General features: G+C 57.7%; 2 protein-coding genes across 4 annotated transcripts; one reads left to right on the forward strand and one right to left on the reverse strand.

The window, feature by feature from the left end:
* Window positions 1-5,293: 5,293 nt before the first annotated feature.
* Window positions 5,294-14,607, reverse strand: LOC129500111 (collagen alpha-1(I) chain-like). Its single transcript, XM_055310239.1, has 5 exons — window positions 14,507-14,607; window positions 12,125-12,338; window positions 11,650-11,946; window positions 5,894-6,317; window positions 5,294-5,331 (listed from the first exon to the last, which is right to left on the reverse strand). The coding sequence occupies exons 1-5, from the start codon at window positions 14,605-14,607 to the stop codon at window positions 5,294-5,296; spliced, it is 1,074 nt and encodes a 357-aa protein (XP_055166214.1).
* BBC3 (BCL2 binding component 3) lies at window positions 11,614-18,802 on the forward strand. 3 transcript variants are annotated; one of them, XM_055309467.1, is made up of 4 exons: window positions 11,614-11,888; window positions 14,591-14,879; window positions 16,269-16,459; window positions 18,581-18,802. In XM_055309467.1, the coding sequence occupies exons 2-4, from the start codon at window positions 14,606-14,608 to the stop codon at window positions 18,695-18,697; spliced, it is 582 nt and encodes a 193-aa protein (XP_055165442.1). In that variant the 5' UTR covers window positions 11,614-11,888; window positions 14,591-14,605; the 3' UTR covers window positions 18,698-18,802. The 3 variants fall into 3 exon arrangements, with proteins under 3 accessions (XP_055165442.1, XP_055165443.1, XP_055165444.1); XM_055309468.1 differs by lacking the exon at window positions 11,614-11,888 and adding an exon at window positions 12,472-14,173; XM_055309469.1 differs by lacking the exon at window positions 11,614-11,888 and adding an exon at window positions 12,474-12,507.
* The last annotated feature ends 2,468 nt before the right edge of the window (window positions 18,803-21,270 follow it).

Genomic DNA, 21,270 nt, shown 5'->3' on the forward strand with positions numbered 1-21,270 from the left:
GGAGAAGCAGGTTCCACGGAGTCCGATGTGGGACTTGATCCCGGGTCTCCAGGATCGCACCCTGGGCTGAAGATTGCGCTAAACCGCTGAGCCACCCGGGTGCTTTATTTTTTTTTAATTTTATTTATTTATTCAGGAGAGACACACACAGAGAGAGAGGCAGAGACACAGGCAGAGGGAGAAGCAGGCTCCATGCAGGGAGCCCAATACAGGACTTGATCCCAGGACCCTGGGCTCCCGACCTGAGCAGAAGGCAGACGCTCAACTACTGAGTCACCCAGGCGTCCCTAACACGACTGCTTTAAAGTCCCAACAGGCTTACCTACTGTTGTATCCCCAACCCTGAGGGTCTGTACTAACATTTAAACTATATATATGGAGATCCCTGGCTGGCTCAGCCGTTTAGCACCTGCCTTCGGCCCAGGGCATGATCCTGGAGTCCCAGGATCGAGTCCCACGTCAGGCTCCCTGCATGGAGTATAGTATGTATACACACATATATACTATATAAGTATATATATGTATGTATACATATATACATTATAAACTATATAAATATATATATATATACATTTACTTTTTTTAAGTCTTTGTGTTTTTTTTAAGATTTTATTTATTTATTCATGGAAGACACACACAGAGAGAGAGGCAGAGACACAGGCAGAGGGAGAAGCAGGCTCCATGCAGGGAACCTGACGTGGGCCTCGATCCCGGGTCTCCAGGATCACATCCTGGGCTGAAGGCGGCGCTAAACCGCTGAGCCACCAGGGCTGCCCTATACATTTAGTCTTTATTTTAATTCCAGTTAGTTAATATAGTGTTTAAAGAGCATTTTCTGTGTGGCAGCCTCCCTTTTGTTACATGAATTACCTCCGGAGCTCATCCTAAATCCCTGTGCCAACAGTACTCCTCTAACTTCCATTTTACGAAGCAGGACACCAAAGCCCAGAGACACTGTGAGCTGCCCAAGGTCACACGTCCAGCTGGGATTTGAACCTGTAGGGATCTTTCTAACTCCCAGAGCTCACTATACCATTTCTATAATGAATCGATTATAATTATTAGTAGTATCGTGCTAGGCAAAATACCTACTCTTTCTGTGACTTAGTTTCTCTAGGTGGAAAATGGAACTCATGATAACATGTTGTAAGGATTAAATAAGTGCCAAGAACAGTGCCACACACAATGTATTTTTTGCTATTATTGCAATTATCCATTGAATTCACCAATAGCTACTGAACAAATTATGGAGATCCCACTTTCCAAATATATAAATCTGAATAAATCCAGAATCCTCCCAAATCTCCCACCCCACCTCCTGCGTTTCAGGATAGTTAGAGGATTTAACAAGGTGGGGCACACAGCAGGTGCATAGCATTACTGCCATTATTTACGATTATTATTTCTCTCAGCCCCTTTCTCCTTCCAGCTACTCAGGACAAAACCTGGAGTTGCCCAAACTTCTCTCTTTCCCTCTCATCTGCACCCAATGCCTCCGCCAATGCCATTGGCTCCCCCTTCCATCTGACCCCACAATCACCACCCCAGCCTGAATTAAGACAGTGGCCTCCTCGCAGAGCTCCCGGCTCTCTGCTCACAGTCTGTTTCCCACTTGACCGCCAGAGGGCACCTGTCAGAACTAAATAAGCTCGTCTCCCTCTGCCAAGGGCCCCCCAGTGGCTCCCACCTTGTCAGGGTAAAAGCAGAAGTCTTCATTTAACTCCCTCACAGACCTCACCTCCCACCCCTCTCCCCTTCTTCACTAGCTCCCAGCGCTTCCAGCTTCATGGGAGCTCCTCACCATCCTGGACATGCCCACTCTGGCCTCAGGACCTTTGCACCTGCCCTTCCTTCTGTCTGGGCACTCCTTGCTTTCTCACCTCCTTTGGACCTTTACTGAACTATCGCTCCCTTGATCTCCCTCGTGAATAAGAACATTCTCAACACCCTTGAGCCCTCTTCCCTGGTTCCTTTTTCAACTTCGAGACTCACTTTGCGTTGTTACTTATGTTCTTTCTCTACTGTCTGTCTCTCCCAGACCAGTGTCAGCCTCATGAGGACAGGGAGTTTTGTCTGGTCTGTTCCATGTTGGATGCCCGGTGCCTACCGCAAGGCCTGGCACAGAGGAGGTCCTCAGCAAAGCCCTGCTGAAAGAATGAATGTAAGAGGAAATGAGCACAGACACCTTGGTGGTGGAACGCATTCCCTTCTTTCCCCGTGTCAGTCCCCAGAGGGCTCCATTCACCGGCCCTGTGACCTTAGGCGACCGACCTCAGTTCTCTGGCCTCAGTTGTAAATGGAACTTAAGATAGTCTCTACCCCGTGGGGTCGTTGTGAGGATTAAAGGGGTTCATATCTGCAGCATTCATGACCCACGAGGTGGTCAGCGGCTAAAGGGGACGGTTTGCGCGGCGCCTGCGCTTCCGCATTCCGCCGCTGGGGGGCAGCAGGCGCCCGAAGGATTCGTCAGCGCGGCCCGCGCGGGAAAAGGAGCGGGGGCAACTCCAGCAGAGGAAGCTGATGAAATCCAAGCCAACTAGCAGTGAGCTCATCCCGCCCGGGCGCCTCCGGAAGCCACGGGGCCGCCTGGCCTCCGCCTGGCCCGAGCGATAAAGCTCCGGTGCTGAGCCAGGGCGGGAAGTCCTTCCTGAAGTCTGCCCTGCGTGGGGCCTGCTGCCAGAAGCCGAGGCCTGCGGGGAGGGGCGAGGATGCAGCCGTGCATAGTCCCCCTTGACTGCCTCGGCAGAACGAAAAGTGCATTCTGGGCATGGCTGCGGGAGTGAGAGAGAAAGCGGGTGGGGGGAGGGAGAGACAGAGACAAGAGGTGGGAGAGACAAGGGAAGGGGAGACAGAGATGGGGAGACTGAGGCAGAGGGAGGGGAGACAGAGACGGAGAGGCGAGACAGCTCGGCGAAGTCCGACGGAGGGACAGAGAGAGAGAGAGAAGAGATGGGGGAGACAGAGAGGGACAGGGAGAGGCAGCGATGGGGAGACAGTGGAGAGACAGAGGCAGAGAAAGGGGCGGCAGGGACGCGGAGAGAGCGAGAGAGCAAGGTGGGGACGACGGAGCGGGACAGAGACGGAGGTGAGGGAGAGGGATGAGGCCAGGCCGCGGGGAGCCAGCGGGGTCACGGGGCGGGGGTCGCGGCGGGGGCGGCCCCGGCGCGAGGGGGCGGGGCGGGCCCTCCCCCCACCCCCGGGGCGGCGGCGGCGGCGGCGGCGGCGGCCGAGTTACCGAGTTACCAAGTTACCGCAGGATTCGCGAGCTGCTCACTGGCGAGGCCGCAGCCAATCAGCGAGCAGCGCCGCTGTTCTCGGGCAGGAGGCCCGGAGACGCGCGCACCTTCCCCCGACCCCCAGCGGAGCACGCCGACACACGATCGCGCACACGCACCGTCCCAGGGACAGGGACGCGCAGCATCGCCCCCGCACACCCGCACCGTCGCCGGGACCCGCGCGCGGACGCACCCTCGCCAGGAACACGCCGACACACACCAGATCCGCGTCGGCAGGCGCAGGCTCGGGACGTCCAGCGCTGCCCAGACCCGCGATCGCCACGATCGCAACCACACACTTTACCCCCACACGCGGCCTCATCGCCCCGACACACGCAGTCTCCGTGACTTAGTCCCTACAACACACCGTAGTATCAGTGACACACGCGATCACAGTGACACCCTCATAATCCCATAGCCCATGTATCCCAATGACACAATCACAATGACACAGTCACGGTGGCACACAATATTGCAGAGACTCACCGTCTCATTAACACATATAGAGTCCCATGGACACAAAACATCACTCTGACAACACAGTTGTCACACACAATGACACACATAATCACAATGACACACAGCCACAGTGTCACACAGATGCACATACTCTCAGTAACATAGTCCCACAGACACACAGCATTTTAGATACAATGATAGTGTTACACACACAATCCCACTATACACAGGCACACATAATAATAGTGACGTGCATTCACATCTTCCCCTTGACACACAGCAAGGCACAATGACACACACTATCACAGTGATACAACATACCCAGCACACTACACCACAGAGGATACACCAATGCACCCACCCAATCACACTAACACAAGAGTACAATGACACAGCACTTTCACTAACATTTCTACTAACACACATCATTCCAACACATAATGTAATCCCAACATCACACAAACACACAACCATGGACACACACCATCTCATGTACAATCCCAAAATCACACAACCACAATCACATGGACACACACCACCTCACCCATGCACACCAGTGCACTGCACAAAACAACACATTGACACAAACAACACACAGACACACCATCACACTCACACACAGCACACCAGAACTTCACAGGATAGCACACTGACACGCAGTCACAGTCACAGACACCCAATGGGACAAACGTAGCCGGCTGACACACAGCACCATCTTCCTGACACACACAATTAACTGCTACACAGTGGCACACTGACAGTCACACACACCCACACACTGCACCTTGGCACAACCACCACCCTCACATGTCAACCCTTTGACACACAGCACACTGACCCAACAGACCTCCAGAGAACTCTCCAGTACACAAACACACAGTCACACAAACACCACCCCCATCCTTGCCCTTGCCCCAGTAAGATGTGTGCAATGTGGGATGCTGGAGGGGGTGGGTGTGCTGAGTGGGCTTGTGTGTGTGTGCGTGTGCTTATGCCTCCCCCTCCCGGCCCTTCCTGGGGGGGCGGGGCCATGCGGCAGCCGCTGTTACCGGGTAAACTTCCCCGCCCCCCCAGCGCGGCCATTAGTCAACCCCCCCCAGGATGATGTCATCGCCTCATTCTGGAGGCTGAGTAATCCTCGACTCCGCCCCCCCCCAGGTACCGGGGTAGGGGCGGGCCGCACCTGGGCTCACCAGGGTCTGGAGCTAGGGGCTCTGCTCCCTGGGTCTCTCTGGGGTGGGGACTAAGGACTCTGAGGCTCTCTGGAGTGGCCTGGGGACTCATGTCAGGGTCCCTGGAGGCTGGAGGCTCCCAGTCCTGGATCCCTGGTGGCCAACTAAAGGCACTGGAAGGCTGGAACTTCCAGACCTGGGGTCCAGAGCATTCTAGGGTCCCAAGACTGGGAAGAGTCCCCATGCACCACTGTGAGGGGCTGGGTCACCTCGGCAGGTGTCTGGAGGGAGGGGTGTCTGAGAGACTGGGGGTTTAGACTCCCAGGTCCGTGGTACCCTGGGGGGGGGGAGCGGTGGGTGCCATGGAGTCAAAGGGTGACTGTGGGGTCAGATGCCCGAGTCCTGGGAGATCAACAAGCTTGACCCTGGGGGAAAGGGTTGGGGACAGGGGGTGGAAGCTAGCAGATCTGCACCCTGGGTCTGGGCAGGTGTTCATCTGGATGAGTTGGACACCTGAGAGTCTGGGGACTGTTGGGGGCAAAGGGGCTTCCAGTACCAATAATGGTGAGGGCCAGGATGCCCATCTGGGCATCTCAGAGCCTGAGGCCCAAAAGCCCAAGTCCCTGTTTGGGGAGGTGGGGGGAGTGGGGATGCTGCATCCTAACTTTTACAGCATCAGACAGGCCTGGAGTCCCCTTTTGGGGGCACCCTCAGCCCTTGTTTCCCGGGACTGGGAAACTAATTCCCTGGGGTGCTGGAACTCATACCCTGATGTCACAGGAGGAGGGCATGCCTGGGTCCTTTGGGGAGGGCGGGGGCACTCCTTATGGGGTCAGGACTCTGGGTCCTTTTCTGAGGAACGGAGAATCCTCAGCTTCTTTTTCAAGATGCCCGAATCTTGTTTTGGGGTGGGGGTCAGGACGCCCAGGGCTCCTCTGGGAGGGGGGGCTCTCGGTCCCCGTTTTCACAAGGCCAACTCCAGCGTACCTTCCGGGCGGGTGGAGACACGGGCTGCGCAGCGCCTGTTTCCAGCCCATCCCAAGTGCCCATCCTCGCCCGGGAGCGCGGGGTGGGGTGTGCGGGGGGAGGGGGATGGGACGGTGCCCAGCCCGGGCCTCACCCCAGCCGGCCGCAGGCTTGCAGGCCGTGCGCCCGGCAGCTCCCCGGGGCCCGGCTCCCCGCCCCCCGCGCCGAGGGCTCCCCCAGATCCGGGCGGGCGGGCGCGGCGGCGGCCAATGAGCGCGCTCGCCGTCTCCGGGAGCCGGGCCGGCTCTGCCCGCCTGGCATTGGGCACGCGGTGGGCAGCGGCGGGCGGGGCCTGGGGGTCCTCGCGCCTGGTTGGGCCAGGCTTGTTGCTGGGTAACGGGGCGGCGAGTTTCCCCTGGCAACGGCGGCGGGTACCGCTCACTGGCTGGCCGGGAAGGAGGGGGGGCGCGGGCGCAGGCAGGCCCCGCAGACCCCAGCAACAGCGCGCGGCCCCCGCCCCGCCGGGGAGCGGTAACCTTCACACGCGCCGGCCGCTCGGACCCTGCGGACACCCGCGCCCCCGCCCAGCCCCCACCCGGCTCCGGTCCAGCCCCGGGGCCTGGGAGGCCGGCTGCACCCGGGAACCCAGGAGGCCCCCCTCCCCACCGCGCGAAGCCAGGACTCAGGCCCTGCAGTGAAAAGTTAAGTCCTTCCCAACTCCCTCTCCCCGATCTGCGAAATCTCACCCGGAATGGCTTACGAGATCCTGGGGAAGGTGGTGTGGGTCTGCAGTAAGACAGCTGGGACATTTATTTTCTAGAACCAGCGCTTCACACGGAGGCCACTACTGCAGGGCACTGTTGTAAGTGCGTTGCGAACATCGACCCACGTAATCCTCACAGTTCATTTGGGGTCCCGTGCTGCCCCTCTTTCTACAGACAAGGAAACGGAGACAGGGAGGGAAAGCTGCTTGGTCAAGGTCATCATTTGAACCCAGGCAGCCTGGATCCGGAGTCTGGGGCTTTTATCGCTTCACTGTGCCGAATGTCCCTTTGAGAGGCATTCATACTCACAGCTTTCTTGCAAATTATTTTTTTATCGTTTTTATTTTTTAAGTATCTCTGTGCCCCACGTGGGGCTCAAACTCACAACCCCGAGATCAAGAGACCAGGGCTCTACTGACTGAGCCAGCCAGGGGCCCCTGAGGCATTCATATTCAAAATGAGAAACTTGGGACGCCTGGGCTGCTCAGTGGTTGGGCACCTGCCTTTGGACAGGATGTGATCCCGGACACCTGGAATCGAGTCCCGCATCGGGCTCCCTGCATGGAGCCTGCTTCTCTCTCTGCCTATGTCTCTGCCTCTGTGTGTGTGTCTTTCATGAATAAATAAATAAAATCTTAAAAAAAAAAAAGAGAGAGAAACTGTGCAGGTCCAGCAAAGCACACTAGTGGCTGGCCTGTGGGGCTCCTGGCTTGCGACCCTCGCCCATCTTGGGTCTTAGCTTGAAATCCTTGTTTGGAGTCTCAGAGAGTCAGTAGACCCCCACACTGGTAGCATTCATGATGGGTTACATGCACTAATTATCCACTAGGCCCTACTGCTTTCTTTTTATCGACCTTCTGCAAAATCCTTTGAGGAAGGGACCTGTGCTGTCCCAACTCCAAGCAGAGGAAATTGAGGCTCAAAGACATGACCAGTGGCCCAAAGCCACACAACAAGTTGGTGGCAGAGCTCGGGGACAATCCTAACTCCGGTCATTGAGCCACACAGTTCATTCTCTGGTGAGCTCTCCCAGCCGGCTTTGGAGGGATGGGCCACAGCTATGGGGATCCTGACTGATTTCTCTTGCCTGAGGGTCCTCATCCAGGGGTGATTGTGCCACCCAGGGGATATATGGCAATGTTTGGAGACATTTCTGATGGTCACAAAGTGGGAGCGGGGGTGCTACTGGCATCTAGTGGATAGAGGTCAGGGATGCTGCTGAGCATCCTACAAGGCACAAGACAGTCTCCAAAACAAGGAAACATCTGGCCCCTAATAGAGAGGCGGTTGAGAAACCCTGGTCTACACCAAGTCTGACACCACCACCACCACCAGCCACTACCACCCTCGTCCCCGACAACCACCCCACCACAGGCCCTTCTCATTTTCTCTCCAGCCGGTCTCTTCCTCACTCTCTGACTTTCTCCACTTCCCTGAACTGAGTCTTCCTGTCTCTTTCTGTATCTCTCTCTTTTTTTTAATTTTTATTTATTTATGATAGTCACACACAGAGAGAGAGAGGCAGAGACACAGGCAGAGGGAGAAGCAGGCTCCATGCACCGGGAGCCCGATGTGGGATTCGATCCCGGGTCTCCAGGATCGCGCCCTGGGCCAAAGGCAGGCGCCAAACCGCTGCGCCACGCAGGGTTCCCTCTCTGTATCTCTTTGTACCTCGGTTTCTCACCCTCCATCAGAGGTGTGGGTGACCCTCCAATCTTAAGAGATACCTTGTGTCCTCACCCCCCTCTAAAAAAAGAGACTCTTGTCCCCTATCCAGTGGAGCAGGAACCAAAGAGGCAAGGTGGAAAGGAGGCCCAGGATGCTCTTCTGGGAATTCAGAGGGAGTCCCTTGGTCACTCATGAGACCAAGTAAAGGTGGAGGTGGGGAAATGCAGGCTGGAAGACGCAGGTTGGGCCATCTCCTTTTCTGTACCCCTAGGGTAGAGGTCTCAAAAGGGCAGTCCTTAAGCTAGTCACAAACTTTCTTTTTCTTTGCCCACACAGTGTTGTTTTTTTTTTTTTAAGATTTTATTTATTCATTCATGAGAGACACACACACAGAGAGAGAGAGGGAGAGAGAGAGAGAGAGAGAGAGAGGCAGAGACACAGGCAGAGAGAGAAGCAAGCTCCATGCAGGGAGCCCAATGCAGGACTCGATCCCGGGACTCCAGGATCATGCCCTGGACCGAAGGCAGACGCTCAACCGCTTAACCACGCAGGCATCCCACACACAGTGTTTTTTTTTTTAATTTTTTTAATTTTTTAAATTTTTATTTATTTATGATAGTCACAGAGAGAGAGAGGCAGAGACACAGGCAGAGGGAGAAGCAGGCTCCATGCACCGGGAGCCCGATGTGGGATTCGATCCTGGGTCTCCAGGATCGCGCCCTGGGCCAAAGGCAGGCGCCAAACCGCTGCGCCATCCAGGGATCCCCCCCACACAGTGTTTAGTCTGGAGTTTGTACATCTCTAGAAGGAAAACACTTGTTCCAATTAGCTACAGTCCCCACCACTCCCTATGGTCTTACACGGGACTCATTTCTCTCATTTATTTAATCATGGCCCTTGAGGTTGAGCCCTCTGGTCCGGGGTAATAGGATGCCAGAATTTGGAACAGGATCTGGACTAGACAGTGGAAAGGATCTTGACTGGTGACAATACTATGGCCTGGGAAAACTCTTGGCCCACACCTCTACCCACCAAGCCAGATTCTTACGGTTCTTCACATTCATTCCCCTCCAGTCTCCCACCCCGGTCAGGACACCCCAGCATCTCGTCTCCTGGTGTCCAGTCTTCGATTGGAGCAGCTGGAAGGCACAGGCCCATGAGTAACGGGCACAGGATAGACTGTGAGCTAGCCGAGGGCTGAGGCCTGTCCCCCAGCTTCATCAGTGCCAGGCACAGAACAAACACCCACAGTCATTAGTTACATGGGCGATAATAGCTACCGCTTATTAGGTGCTCACTCTGTCAGACAATGCACTCAGTGACTTCCATGCATGATCTCATTTCATAAATGTCCAAAGTAGCATTTCTCACACACCTTTAAACTTGGTCTTCAGTCAGAAACACACTTTCTCCATGACCTGCTGTGTATTCCCTATGTACAAGCAATGTTTCCACAGTAAAGTATTTTCCTTTGACTTCAGATTTTTTTTAATGAGGTTTTATTTTGGTTTTTTTTAGATGTTTTTTATAGCCTAGTCAAGAGCCACTTGAGTCGCAGGTAGAAGGACACCAGGGAAGTATTTGGGGTGACTGAAATGTTCCAAATCTTTGATTGTGGTGGTGTACACGCATTTACACATATAGTGTACATTCATCTCAACTCATCAGACTGCACACCTAAAAAGAATGAACTGAATTACGTGTAAATATACCTCAATAAAGTTAAAAAAAAAAAAACAGTAAGATCCACAAAAGTGATTTCACAATGCATGGTTTGCTCGTGACCCACAGTTTGAAAATCACTGGGAGGAAGGGAGATGAATGAAGGAAGGAAGGGAATGAGGGAGGGAGGCTGCATGAGCCATTTATTTATTATGTAAGTAGGTAAACTCTGTACCCAATGTGGAGCTTGAACTCAAGACTCGGAGATCAAGAGTTGCCCACTCTATGGACTGAGCCAGCCAGGCGCCCCCCAGCTCCCCAATATTTATAGTAGGGAGATTTCACAGGATATATATGCTTCCTGCTTCCCTTGGGAAATAGAGGAATCTGGACTCAGAGGGAACCAAATCCGAGAACCCAGGAGAAGCCCACTTTTGCCCAGGTTTGGCATCCCTTCTGCAGTGCTGGGTGCTCAGAGATGACTTGCCCCGTGGTTTGCTTAGGGGTGTGACACAGAGGAAATGGAAGGTGCAGAGGAACACAAAGCTCCAGGGAGGGAAGGATACGGAATCCCCAAGTCCAAGCCAGGGAAAGAGTAACAAGGAGAAACTGAGAAAGGGAACTGAAAGCCAGGAGGCAGGCTGCAAATCAATGCAGGGGCTGCCCGGGCATGTCCCTGTCAGGTGCTCGGGGGTTTCCTTCTGGCCCTGTGGGTCCCCCGTCAGATCTGTGCCAAGCGCGGCTAGATGTGCCTGCTCCAGAGTGTGTCCCCATCAGTGGGCCAGTTACCAGGAACCTGTTACAGGTGTGCCTTGCGACTGTTCTGGGGGTCAGTTTTTATTTATGTCTGATTTGATCTATGTCTGTGAGGGGCAGTTTCTGACAGTTCTGATGTGTCAGCTGTGAACTGGCGTGGGTGGGTTTGTGTGTGTTCCTGTAGAAGTGTCACCTCGATCAGGCTGTGCGTCCAGGTGTCCCTGTACAGGTATGTGTGTGTGTGTGCCCACCTGCACGGATCAGGAAGCGCGCCTTTCCTGAGAAGCTCTCAGCCTCTGACGACGGCGGGTGTGCTGGGGACGCCTGCTCCGTGGCAATGTTTGTGAACACAGTTTGTGGGTGCGGGTGTTTTGCAACACAGCCCCGTTCACCATGTCGGTCGGGGTGGCCCCCATGGCCTTCTCGGCGATTGGGTCTCCGTGTTTGTGCCTGGGCGTGTGAGTGTGCGCCCCAGTCAGCGTGAGGGTTTGCACATCCACGTCCGGGCCCCAGGTGTGCGTTTGTGCGCGTGTGGCCGTATGCCTGCCAGCACGTGACTCTGTGTTCCCCGGAGCGCGTGTCTGTGGGTCCCAGTCAGTGTGTCAGTGTGTCAGGCCGTCGGGGCGGCCCCGGTCCGCACAGCTCGGGGCTCCTCGCCGCCGGCCGGGCCCGCCCCGCCCCCGGCCGCAGGGAAACCCCCGCGTGAAGGTAGGGGGGGCGCGGCGCGCGCCTGCAAGTCCCGACTTGTCCGCGGCGGGCGGGCGGGGCCGTGGCGTCACGCGGGGGCGGGGCGTGGGACCCGCCGGGCGGGGGCGGGGCGGGGCGGGGCGGCCGCCGAGCGGGCCGGGGATCCGCCGGGCGGCCTGAGACGCGGCGCGAGCCACATGCGAGCGGGCGCCTGGCGGCGGCGGCGGCGGCGGCGACGGCAGCAGCAGCAGCAGCAGCAGGATCGGCGGCGGCGGCCACGACGCGGACGCGCCTCCAGCCCGAGCGGGAGCAGCAGCGGCCACAGCAGCAGCAGCCGCCACTGCAGTTAGAGCGGCAGTAGCCGCCGCCGCCGCAGCAGCAACAGCCGCCGCAAGGAGCGGCGCTCGGCGGGCGCGCCCTCTTGAAGGAAGCCGCCCGCCCCCCATCACCGCCCCCTCCGGCGTGTTCATGCCCCCGGGGTGAGTGTGCGCACCCCGAATCCCCGTCGGCCGCGATGGGCCAGGCCGGGTGGGCTCCCTGGAGGAGGTGGCAGGAGTGCGCTGGGAGAGCCGCGGGGGCGCGCTGCTTCCCCACACAGCGCCTCGCTCCCTCCCCACCCTGCGTCCCACGAACGACCCTGGGTTGGGGTAGCTGGGCGGGAGGCACTGAGGGTCCGGGAGCGCAGGTGCCTCAGCGGTCTGGCGGGTTTGTTTACAAACAATGGGGTGCGGGCTCGGCAGCGCCCCCTGGCGGCCAGTGCGGGCCCGGGGAAATGAGTCGACCCCGACTGCCCCGGCCCCCGCAGTCCGGGAGGGGCGCGGTGGGGGGGCGGCTGGTAGGGGCGGCCACACCCCAGGCGCGCGCCCGCTGGGGGCGGCGACAGGGGGCGGCTCGCGGGCCGTGGAGTCTGCAGCTCCTGCGGGCGGGGGCTGCGCCCCAGCAACAGCCGGTTATTGGCCTCTCGCTCGCCTGGCGGGCGGGGCGGGCGCACGTGGCGGCGGCGGGGTGGGGGGGTGCAGTGACAGCAGAGGGGGGAGCCTGGGCCCGCCGTGGGAGCGCGCGTGTGCGGGGTTGTGGATCTGCAGGTGTCTCGCTTGGGTGTGTGCGTGTGTCTGGCTCCGAGTTTGTGCTGGGGTCTGCAGGGAGTGGTGGTGTCAGTCCAGGGGAATGTTGGGGCTGTGGCCCGTCGGGGTGTGCGTTTGAGTCCCCGTGTGTATTCCTGAGGTTCTTCCTATGTATGCCGTGCCCAAGGGGTGGGTGCTGTTTATGTGTGGTGTACCTGTGTGTGTGTGTGTGTGTGTGTGTGTGCGCTGTGTTATGGGTGAGAGTTATCTGTGTGTGCTGTTTGGGGGTGATTCTATGGGTCTGTGTTGCCTGCGTGTGCGCTCCAGTGGGTGGTTGGAGTGTTTGTGTGTTGCTTGAGTGGGCTGTGTTTGAGGGCTTATATGTGTGTGTCTTGCCCGATGTGCTGTGTTTGTGTGTGCTTGTGTGTCTTGACTGTGTGTACTGTCTGTGACTGTCTGTGTATATCTCCAGGGCATGTGTCTCCGCTAAGCATTTGTGATGGTGTGGCTGCTGAAAGCAACGTCTGTTTTCCTTCCAGGTGTGTGTGTGAATTCTGTGGTGTGTGTGTGTGTGTGTGTGTGTGTGTGTGTGGTGTGGGGGTTGTCTCGGTCTGTGTTTGGCTTGTGTGTCTGGCATCCGTGTCTGGGAATTGAGGATCTCAGCTCTGTGGGGTCTGTGCAGTGTAGTCAGTGGGTGTTGCTGGCAGCCTCTTAGAGTATGGGGCTGTGTCTGAGCCTCTGTGTGTGTCTTGTGTGTGTGTGTGTGTGTTGGGTCTGAGGGGCTTGTCTCTGTGATCGGCTGGCTCATGTGTGTCATGTGGGCTGCGTGTGTGTAGTGTTTATGTCAGTCACGTGAGACCAGTGTTTTCTGTGGGTGCTTTAGGTGTGCGCGCCGCCAGGGCTGTGTGGGATTAGAGTTAGCTGTGGTGTGTGCGTGTGCGTGTGTGTGTCCGGGGCTGACAGTTGGTGATGGTGTTTCGAGGTTGGTGGAGGAGGGTGAGTTGATGTCTGCTCTTCTGCGTCTGTGTGTCGTTGCCGGCGTGTGTGGAGAGGCGTCTGGGTCTGATGACATGTGTCTGTGTGTGCCTAATTTGCATGTGTCCTGGGGTCTGACAGATGGGGACCAGAGGGCGTGTTTTGGTCGTGTCGGTCTGTGTGTGTCCATGGATGTCTGGGTGGTGTTGATATTTGTGTGGGTCCTGAGGTGTGCAGGTCTTACCTCTTGGGTATGTATGGGGGGAGGGGCATGTGTGTTGAAGTGTGACAGTGCCTATTTAGTGTGCTTCTGTGTCTGTGATGGCTGCACTGTGTGTGTGTGTCCGTGGGCATATCAACAGTGGTCAGTTTGTAAGATTCTGACAGTTGGTATATGTGTGGGGATGGAGGGGGTTGTACCAGCCCATCTGCATTGTGTGTACACTCTTCTGATGGTCTGTGTGTATGTGTATGTCCACGTTTTGGTCTGTGTGTGTGTGCCCTGTGTTGGGTCCCAGTATCAGAGAGTGGGACCATTTCTGTGCAAATGGGAGGTGAGGTGGGAGGTCAGCCTGGCAAGTCCCGAGCGAGACCTTACATAAGTGGCGTGTACCCTTCACACCCCTACCCTCCAGTAGTCCCTGCCATTCGGGTCCTGCATGAGTCCCTGTGTGTAGCCAGAAGTTAGCCCCACCGGCCCATGCCCTGTGTGACTCCCAGGCTGGGTGAGTTTGTGTTTGGAGCTGTCACCCCTCATGCACCCACACACCTGACACACTCCTCCATCTGGGTCCTGTGTGAGCCCTTGGACTTGCTGTGAGAGCCACCCTCCTTGCCCCTGTCGTGTGCCCATCACCATGTGCATGGGAGGCTGTCCTCAGCAGCCAGTGCCCTGCGTCTCACCCTCGGTGGGTGTGTGTCTTGTGGGCCCCGTCACACAGGCCCACAGTCCCCCATCTGGGCCCTGTGTGTGGTGGGAGCCTTCCATGGGTTTCCCTGCGCCTGGAGTGTGCTGATTGCTGTGTTCAGGAGCTGGGGGGGGGGGTTGTCCTGCGTACCCCAGGTTGGGGGGGTTGTTGCGGGGCCCTGGTGTCCCCCCTGCACCTCCCTGCTGACTGCAGCCCTCTCCCCCTGTCCTGCAGGCCCCAGGGAGCGCCATGGCCCGAGCACGCCAGGAAGGCAGCTCCCCGGAGCCCGTAGAGGGCCTGGCCCGCGACGGTCCGCGCCCGTTTCCCCTCAGCCGCCTGGTGCCCTCGGCCGTGTCCTGCGGCCTCTGCGAGCCCGGCCTGCCCGCCGCCCCTGCTGCCCCTGCCCTGCTGCCCGCTGCCTACCTCTGCGCCCCCACCGCCCCGCCCGCCGTCACTGCCGCCCTGGGGGGCCCCCGCTGGCCTGGGGGTCCCCGCAGCCGGCCCCGAGGCCCGCGCCCCGACGGTGAGTGCCGCCCCACCCGGGCACCCCGGGATGCTGGGAGCCGGGAAAGAGCCCCTGAGCCCCTGAAGAAGTGGGAGCGAGTGGGGGGAGGTGGCGAGCCGGCCGGGCCACAGGGAGGGTGTGGCCAGTGTGGTCTTTGTGTTGCAAGAAGCAGGAAGACGGAGTGGGAGGCTGGGGGCGGGGGGAGGCCGAGTGGGAAGTCCCTCCTGGAATCTGACTGCAGTCCGCGAGTTGCGGCCCACGGCCTTTTCCGGGCCTGGGGCAACAGCTGTTTCGCAGCCCCCCTCCCCTAGTCTGGGTCTCCTCTAACCTCCCCGAGGACTGTGGTTGGAGAGTGTGGGCAGAGCGAGAGGACTGTCACTTCAGGACTTGGGGGGATGGGGGTGGCCTTTTGCCTTTCTCCGCATCTCTGGTCGGGCCGCCCTCTCCGCAGTCCGGGCGGAGGAAGGGGAGGGGGAGGGGCCATTGTGTGGGCAAAGTGGGGGTGGGGGAGGCGAGAGTGGGAAAGTGAGTCTTGGGGAGGGAAGGGTTAAAGGTCCCCTGCCGGATGGGCTGTTAACCCTGTGGTGCCCTGCTAGCCCCATCCCAGCGAGCACGCTCGGGGGCAGGGAAGATTGTCCTGCTTTGCCTCTCCCCCCCAAGGCCTCACCCCTGTCCCCGGAGCCCAGGGAGGTCAGGGGAGAACAAACTTCCCCGGCTGGGTTCCCAGGCGGCGGGGGCAAGAGGGGCCGCGATTTCAGGACTGCAGTCACAGGTGTGGAAACTGAGGCCCCTCGCAGTGACTGGAGGAAGAGACTGCGGGGCAGCTCGGAAGGGGGTGGGGCAGGAAGGCATCTCCCGAATCCCAGCCCCCCAGGCCCGCGCTCGGAGGCAGCCAGTCTGGCCTCCTGGTCTCCGTGCCCCTGCCACATCCGGGGGTGTGGCTTCACTGTGGTTGGACACCAGAGGGCAGGAGACCTGAGGCTTGTGACTGGGTGTAGTCAGTCGCCGTATCCCTATGTGACCTTGGGCCGCTTCTTAGGGTGGGCCTCAGTTTCCCCATCCGTTAAATGGAGTCGGCAAAATTGGCCCCGTTTTGGAATAGTTAGGTTGGAATAGTTAGGAAGGACCTCCAGAACGCACACGGGTAGTGGGGTGGTAGTTGGCCAGACAGGTAACCCCCAGAGCGGCCTCCCCAGGACCTCTCCTTCCTTTCTGGTGCCTGGAGAGAAGCTGAGAAACCGGGCCTCAGGAGGGGAAAACGGAACCGCTAGAAATGAGGCGGGGAGCAGAAAGGAAATCGGGAGGCTGGACAAGGGAGAAGCGGGCCCTGGATAATCGGTCCCACCGGGACGCCGCAGGGCCAGCAGGGGTGGCGGGTGCTGACCGCGCTCCCCCGGCTTTTCCCAGGTCCTCAGCCCTCACTGTCGCCGGCGGAACAGCACCTGGAATCGCCGGTGCCCAGCGCCCCGGGGGCCCTGGCGGGCGGTCCCACCCAAGCAGCCCCGGGAGTCCGGGGGGAGGAGGAGCAGTGGGCCCGGGAGATCGGGGCCCAGCTGCGGCGGATGGCGGACGACCTCAACGCGCTGTACCAGCGGCGGGTGAGTGTTGGGGGAGGGGCAGACGGCAGGTGGGACTTCCCGCCCGGGAGGGGGCTGCGGGCGGCCCCGCCAGATGTGCGGCAGCTGCTGCCCGGCGCGGCGGGGTCGCGCTGGGGACAGGCAGGTGGGAGGGGCGACGGGCCCGCGGACCTGCCGAAGGGCCCGCGCCGCGGCTGGCACGACCCGGGCAAAGGCCGGGCCCGCCTCGAGCGCCGCGGCGCGTCCGCGGCCCGCGGCCGCGGGGACTGAGGGCGGCGCTCGGCGGAGCAGCTCATATATCCCGGGCTATTTATAGCCGGTGAGTCAGCAGCGGCGGCGCGGCCGCGCCCGCCCCTCCCACCCGCCGGCGCGCGCGGCCGGCAGCGCGCCACACGGCTTCCCGGGCGGCCGGGGGCGGGTCCTGGAGCCCCGCCCCGCGGGAGGCCCCGCCCCCGAGCCCGCGCCGCGGCCTCTCGTTAAAAGGAGACCTTGGAAGCCTGTGGCGTACAGCAGAGAACAACAAATATCAGGGTGCCGACCGCCCGGCTCTGTCCAATCCGAACACTGCACCCGCACTGCTTGCTTATTGAAAGAGAAACAAAACCCGGATGCGGTGAAGCCCCTCGTTCCCCTCCCTGACCCTCTTCTCCTCCTTTCCAAAGGAAACCTCTCAAGTTGGCTTGTTCCATGACTCCGCAGGTGTTGATTCTTTCACTACGTGTTTATCAGGCCACAAACAATGCTTACGTTTGCGGGATGTTTTTGGCTTAATATACATGATATGGTGTGCTCCTCTCCAAACTTTCCCCCCCTGTATTAGGCTTGGAGATTGATCATGTGGGCAAGGAAGCTTTTAGTTCATACACTTTAACTGCTTTGTAGCATTCTGTGGGATCGACATACAGTATCCTTGTTCATTTTCTCATTGACGGATATTTAGGATTTTTAAAAATTTTTCAAATTTTTATTGGCTTGGGTTTTTTGTTTTTTGCTTTTTTGCCTCTTCCAAATGATGGATATCTCCGGTGCACTTGTGTGTACCTCCAGAGTAGAGACCTGGGTGCTCTGTCCTCCTCAGCTTTACTAGATGATTGCTAGCTTGCTCACACAGATAGATGGCTGTGCTAGGTGGCATCCCACCGCAGTGTGACACTGGCAGGCTTTTCAACTGATGCCATTATGAAGTGGCCCCTTTGCTACCTCCTGGCTGCAAGAGCTGGTGGGGAGTGATGAGGGGGCAGGGAGTGGTACAAGGCATCCCACACCCTGGCACCTACTAGGATCATCAGGAAGGTTTATTTGACCTTGTTCTCATCTGTAAGATGAATTTTCTCATCTGTAAGATGAATTTCTCCTCCTTTTGTGGAGCTGATACTAGGTGGGTCCTGCTTATTAGCATCTGGCCATGCACTCAGGATAGGGGGTGGGACAGTGCTAGCTTACCTTTAATTTTACTCACGGGGAGTCTTTTCTTCTATGTAGCTTCCTTCATTTTCACTTTCCTAGCAATTTGGAACTGAGAGGGTCCTAGAGGCCACCCCAAGCCTTCATCCTGTCACTGGAAAAAGGGCAGGGGTTAGCTTTGCCTGGGTATACTTCTGTGCCTGCCTCAGCACAGAAGGTAAACTATTGTTCCCAGTTATTGTCCTTCCACAGATTGTTCTAGAATCACTGAGACTAGGGAATCTGACTAGACTGAGACAGGGAATCACATGCTCCCTTTTCTCCCCCTTCCCACTATTGAGGGCAGGCCAGGCCATGCTGCCATCCAGCTTCCCCCACCCTCAGGTCTGGCTGACTTTGGCTGGGTGACTTTCTCATCTGGAAACTGGAGCCTAGGGGAGCAGCTGGTTGATGCATGCACTGTACTGAGGGCGTTCCGTCTGCATCCTCTCCATCCTATTCTGTTCTAGATGAGGATGCTGTCTTCCCCTGAGATGACGACAGGGGCCCCCGGTGGTGGGAGTAGCTGGGATTTAGACCCAATTAACAATAATAGTACCTACCACTGAGGGTTGGTTGAGAGTGTAGCTAGCTCACTCTTAGGAGGACTGTGTCTTCCTCCTTGCTGCCCTTGGGCCTAACCACCAATGTGTCCCTGTCACAGCCCACTCTAACTTCCTCTTCTCTCTCTCCCCCTAGAGACAAGAGGAGCAGCAGCGACACCGCCCCTCACCCTGGAGGGTCCTGTACAATCTCATCATGGGACTCCTGCCCTTACCCAGGGGCCGTGGAGCCCCGGAGATGGAGCCCAATTAGGTGCCTGCACCCGCCCGGTGGACATCAGGGACTTGGGGGGCAGGACCCTCCCACCTCCTGATGCCCTGGCCAGTGTGGGGGACTTTTTCTGCACCATGTAGCATACTGGACTACCAGCCCTGCCTGTCCCAGGGGCAGACCAGGGCAGCCACTCCAGCCCCAGCCCCAGCCTAACCTGGGTGCACTGATGGAGATGTGGACTCCTGGGTCCCTGGCTGAGAAGCCAGGGGAGAGAGGGCTGACGGACTCAGCGTCTGAAGGCGGCGGTGACGGAGAGGGTGGGGACAGAGCCGCCCGCTTCTGCCGCCCACCACCATCTCAGGAAAGGCTGCTGGTGCTGGCTGCCCGTTCCAGCTGCAGGGGTGACACTGGGATGGGGAGTCTCCATCCCAGTGCTCCTTCACTTTGGGCCTGGCCTCAGGCCCCTGGTGCTTCCCCCCCTCCTCCTGGGGAGGGGGCCCGTGAAGAGCAAATGAGCCAAACGTGACCACTAGCCTCCTGGAGCCAGAGAATGGGGTGGGTCTGATGGCTGCCCCAGCCCAGCGCCCAGCCATCTTCCCTGAGCCAGCCGGCGGGTGGTGGGCATGCCTGTCTCACCTTCATCTGGGGGTGGCCAGGAGGGGCCCAGACTGTGAATCCTGTGCTCTGCCCGTGACCACCCCCCGCCCCCATCAATCCCATTGCATAGGTTTAGAGAGAGCACGTGTGACCACTGGCATTCATTTGGGGGGTGGGATATTTGGCGGAAACCGCCCCAGCCTTAGTCCCCAGGGCGAAGCGCTGGGGGGAAAGATGGGGAGTCAGGGAGGGGGGGAATCGCAGAAGAGGGAGGAGTCTGGGAGCGGGGAGGGATGGCCCAGCCTGTAAAATACTGTATATGCGCTGCTGTAGATACCGGAATGAATTTTCTGTACATGTTTGGTTAATTTTTTTTGTACATGATTTTTGTATGTTTCCTTTTCAATAAAATCAGATTGGAACAGTGGATACTCTTTCTGCTTTCTTTCCTCACATGGTCTGGTCCAAGCCTCTGTGACTCCTACCTGGGAGGAGGTGAGAGAGGCAGTCCACGGAGCACATCTGGCTGTCTAGTTGTACCCAAAGGGTGGCTAAGGAGAGTGGGTGCCGCTGTATGCACTCTGCCTTCGGGCATCCCTACACCACTCTCACCAAAAGCAAAGGCCCATGAGGGCCGGGTTTTAAGTAATCTACACACCCAGTGTGGGGCTCCAACTCACAAGCCCAAGATTCTTAAGCTGAGTCATCCAAGAGCCCCAAGGGCAGAGGGCTTTTTCTCGGTGCTTTATCTTCACTGGATAAAGTGTGTCCTGGAAGCTCAATATTTACTGGACGAATGAATGGCCTATAACTTATTCAGAAGCACCGCCATAAGGAGTCCTGGGGAACAGGTCAGTAATGAGACTGATCTTGTGCCTGCCCTCATGGAGGCAGGTGATATCTGGGAGAAGACCTCAAGTTAAGATCAAGGTGAAGCTTCACCTGTGCAGCTGCCCTAAGGCCTAATACGCTGCCTGGCATAAGAAGCCTGTGATTAATTAATATAAGGGGAGCTCCTGGGGCAGCCCCGGTGGCACAGCGGTTTAGCGCCGCCTGCAGCCCAGGGTGTGATCCTGGAGACCCAGGATCAAGTCCCACATCAGGCTCCTTGCATGGAGCCTGCTTCTCCCTCTGCCTGTGTCTCTCTCTGTGTCTCTCATGAATAAATAAAATCTTTAAAAAAAAAGGGGGGGGGGAGCTCCTACCGTTATCCTCCTGAAAACAAGGCAACCGGCCAAATGCTTTCCTTATGCCCTCTCCTACGTGACTGGCACAGACACAGGTTCAGATCCCAGGTCTGTCCCTTCTGGTAGTCCTCACTGGTAGTGGGGAAACGGCCCTTCTAAAAGATCAGGGTAAGGTAAATGGGAACAATCACTTTGGAAAGGAATTTGGCAAAAGCTTGTCAAGCAAAGGATGCAATTATCTATATCAGCAATTGCCTTCCTGGGTGTCCTCCCTTAGAAGTGCATGTGCACAAATGTCCAAGTCTGCTTTAGGCATGCAACAGAATAACAGCACGTAGCTGGAATGAATTAGAACTCTATGAACAAGCAACAAATAATGGTGAGCAAAAATAAAAAAAAAGCAGGTGGCAAAATGATGGTGGGTACCTGGGTGTTTGTTCTATTATTCTCCATATTTTCCATCATGCTTAAATGCTTGTGCAGAGCCCAAGGCCCCTGGCGGGATGGGGTGGGGGGTGGGGGTTCACACCCAGCTCTCTGGCAGCCTGGCTCCCCTGCAGAGGATGCTTCGTACTGCCACAACCAACTGCTTTCCCTTGTAACAGTTAGTGGAACTATTGACATGGCTGAATGAGGCCTATCAATTTTGTTTTCTCTGTGTTCTGGTTCCCTCTTTCCTGTCTTCTCGTGGATTATTTGAATACTTCCTCCGAGATTTCGCTCTCAGCAGTTCAGCATTTAGTAGTACCTGCCTCTCCTCGGTCTATATGGGGTCCGTATTGTACCACTTCACTTACATTGTAGAATCGGCCACCGCATAGGCCACAG

Source organism: Nyctereutes procyonoides, unplaced genomic scaffold, assembly GCF_905146905.1.
Source record: "Nyctereutes procyonoides isolate TBG_1078 unplaced genomic scaffold, NYPRO_anot_genome, whole genome shotgun sequence".
Lineage (NCBI taxonomy): Eukaryota > Metazoa > Chordata > Mammalia > Carnivora > Canidae > Nyctereutes > Nyctereutes procyonoides.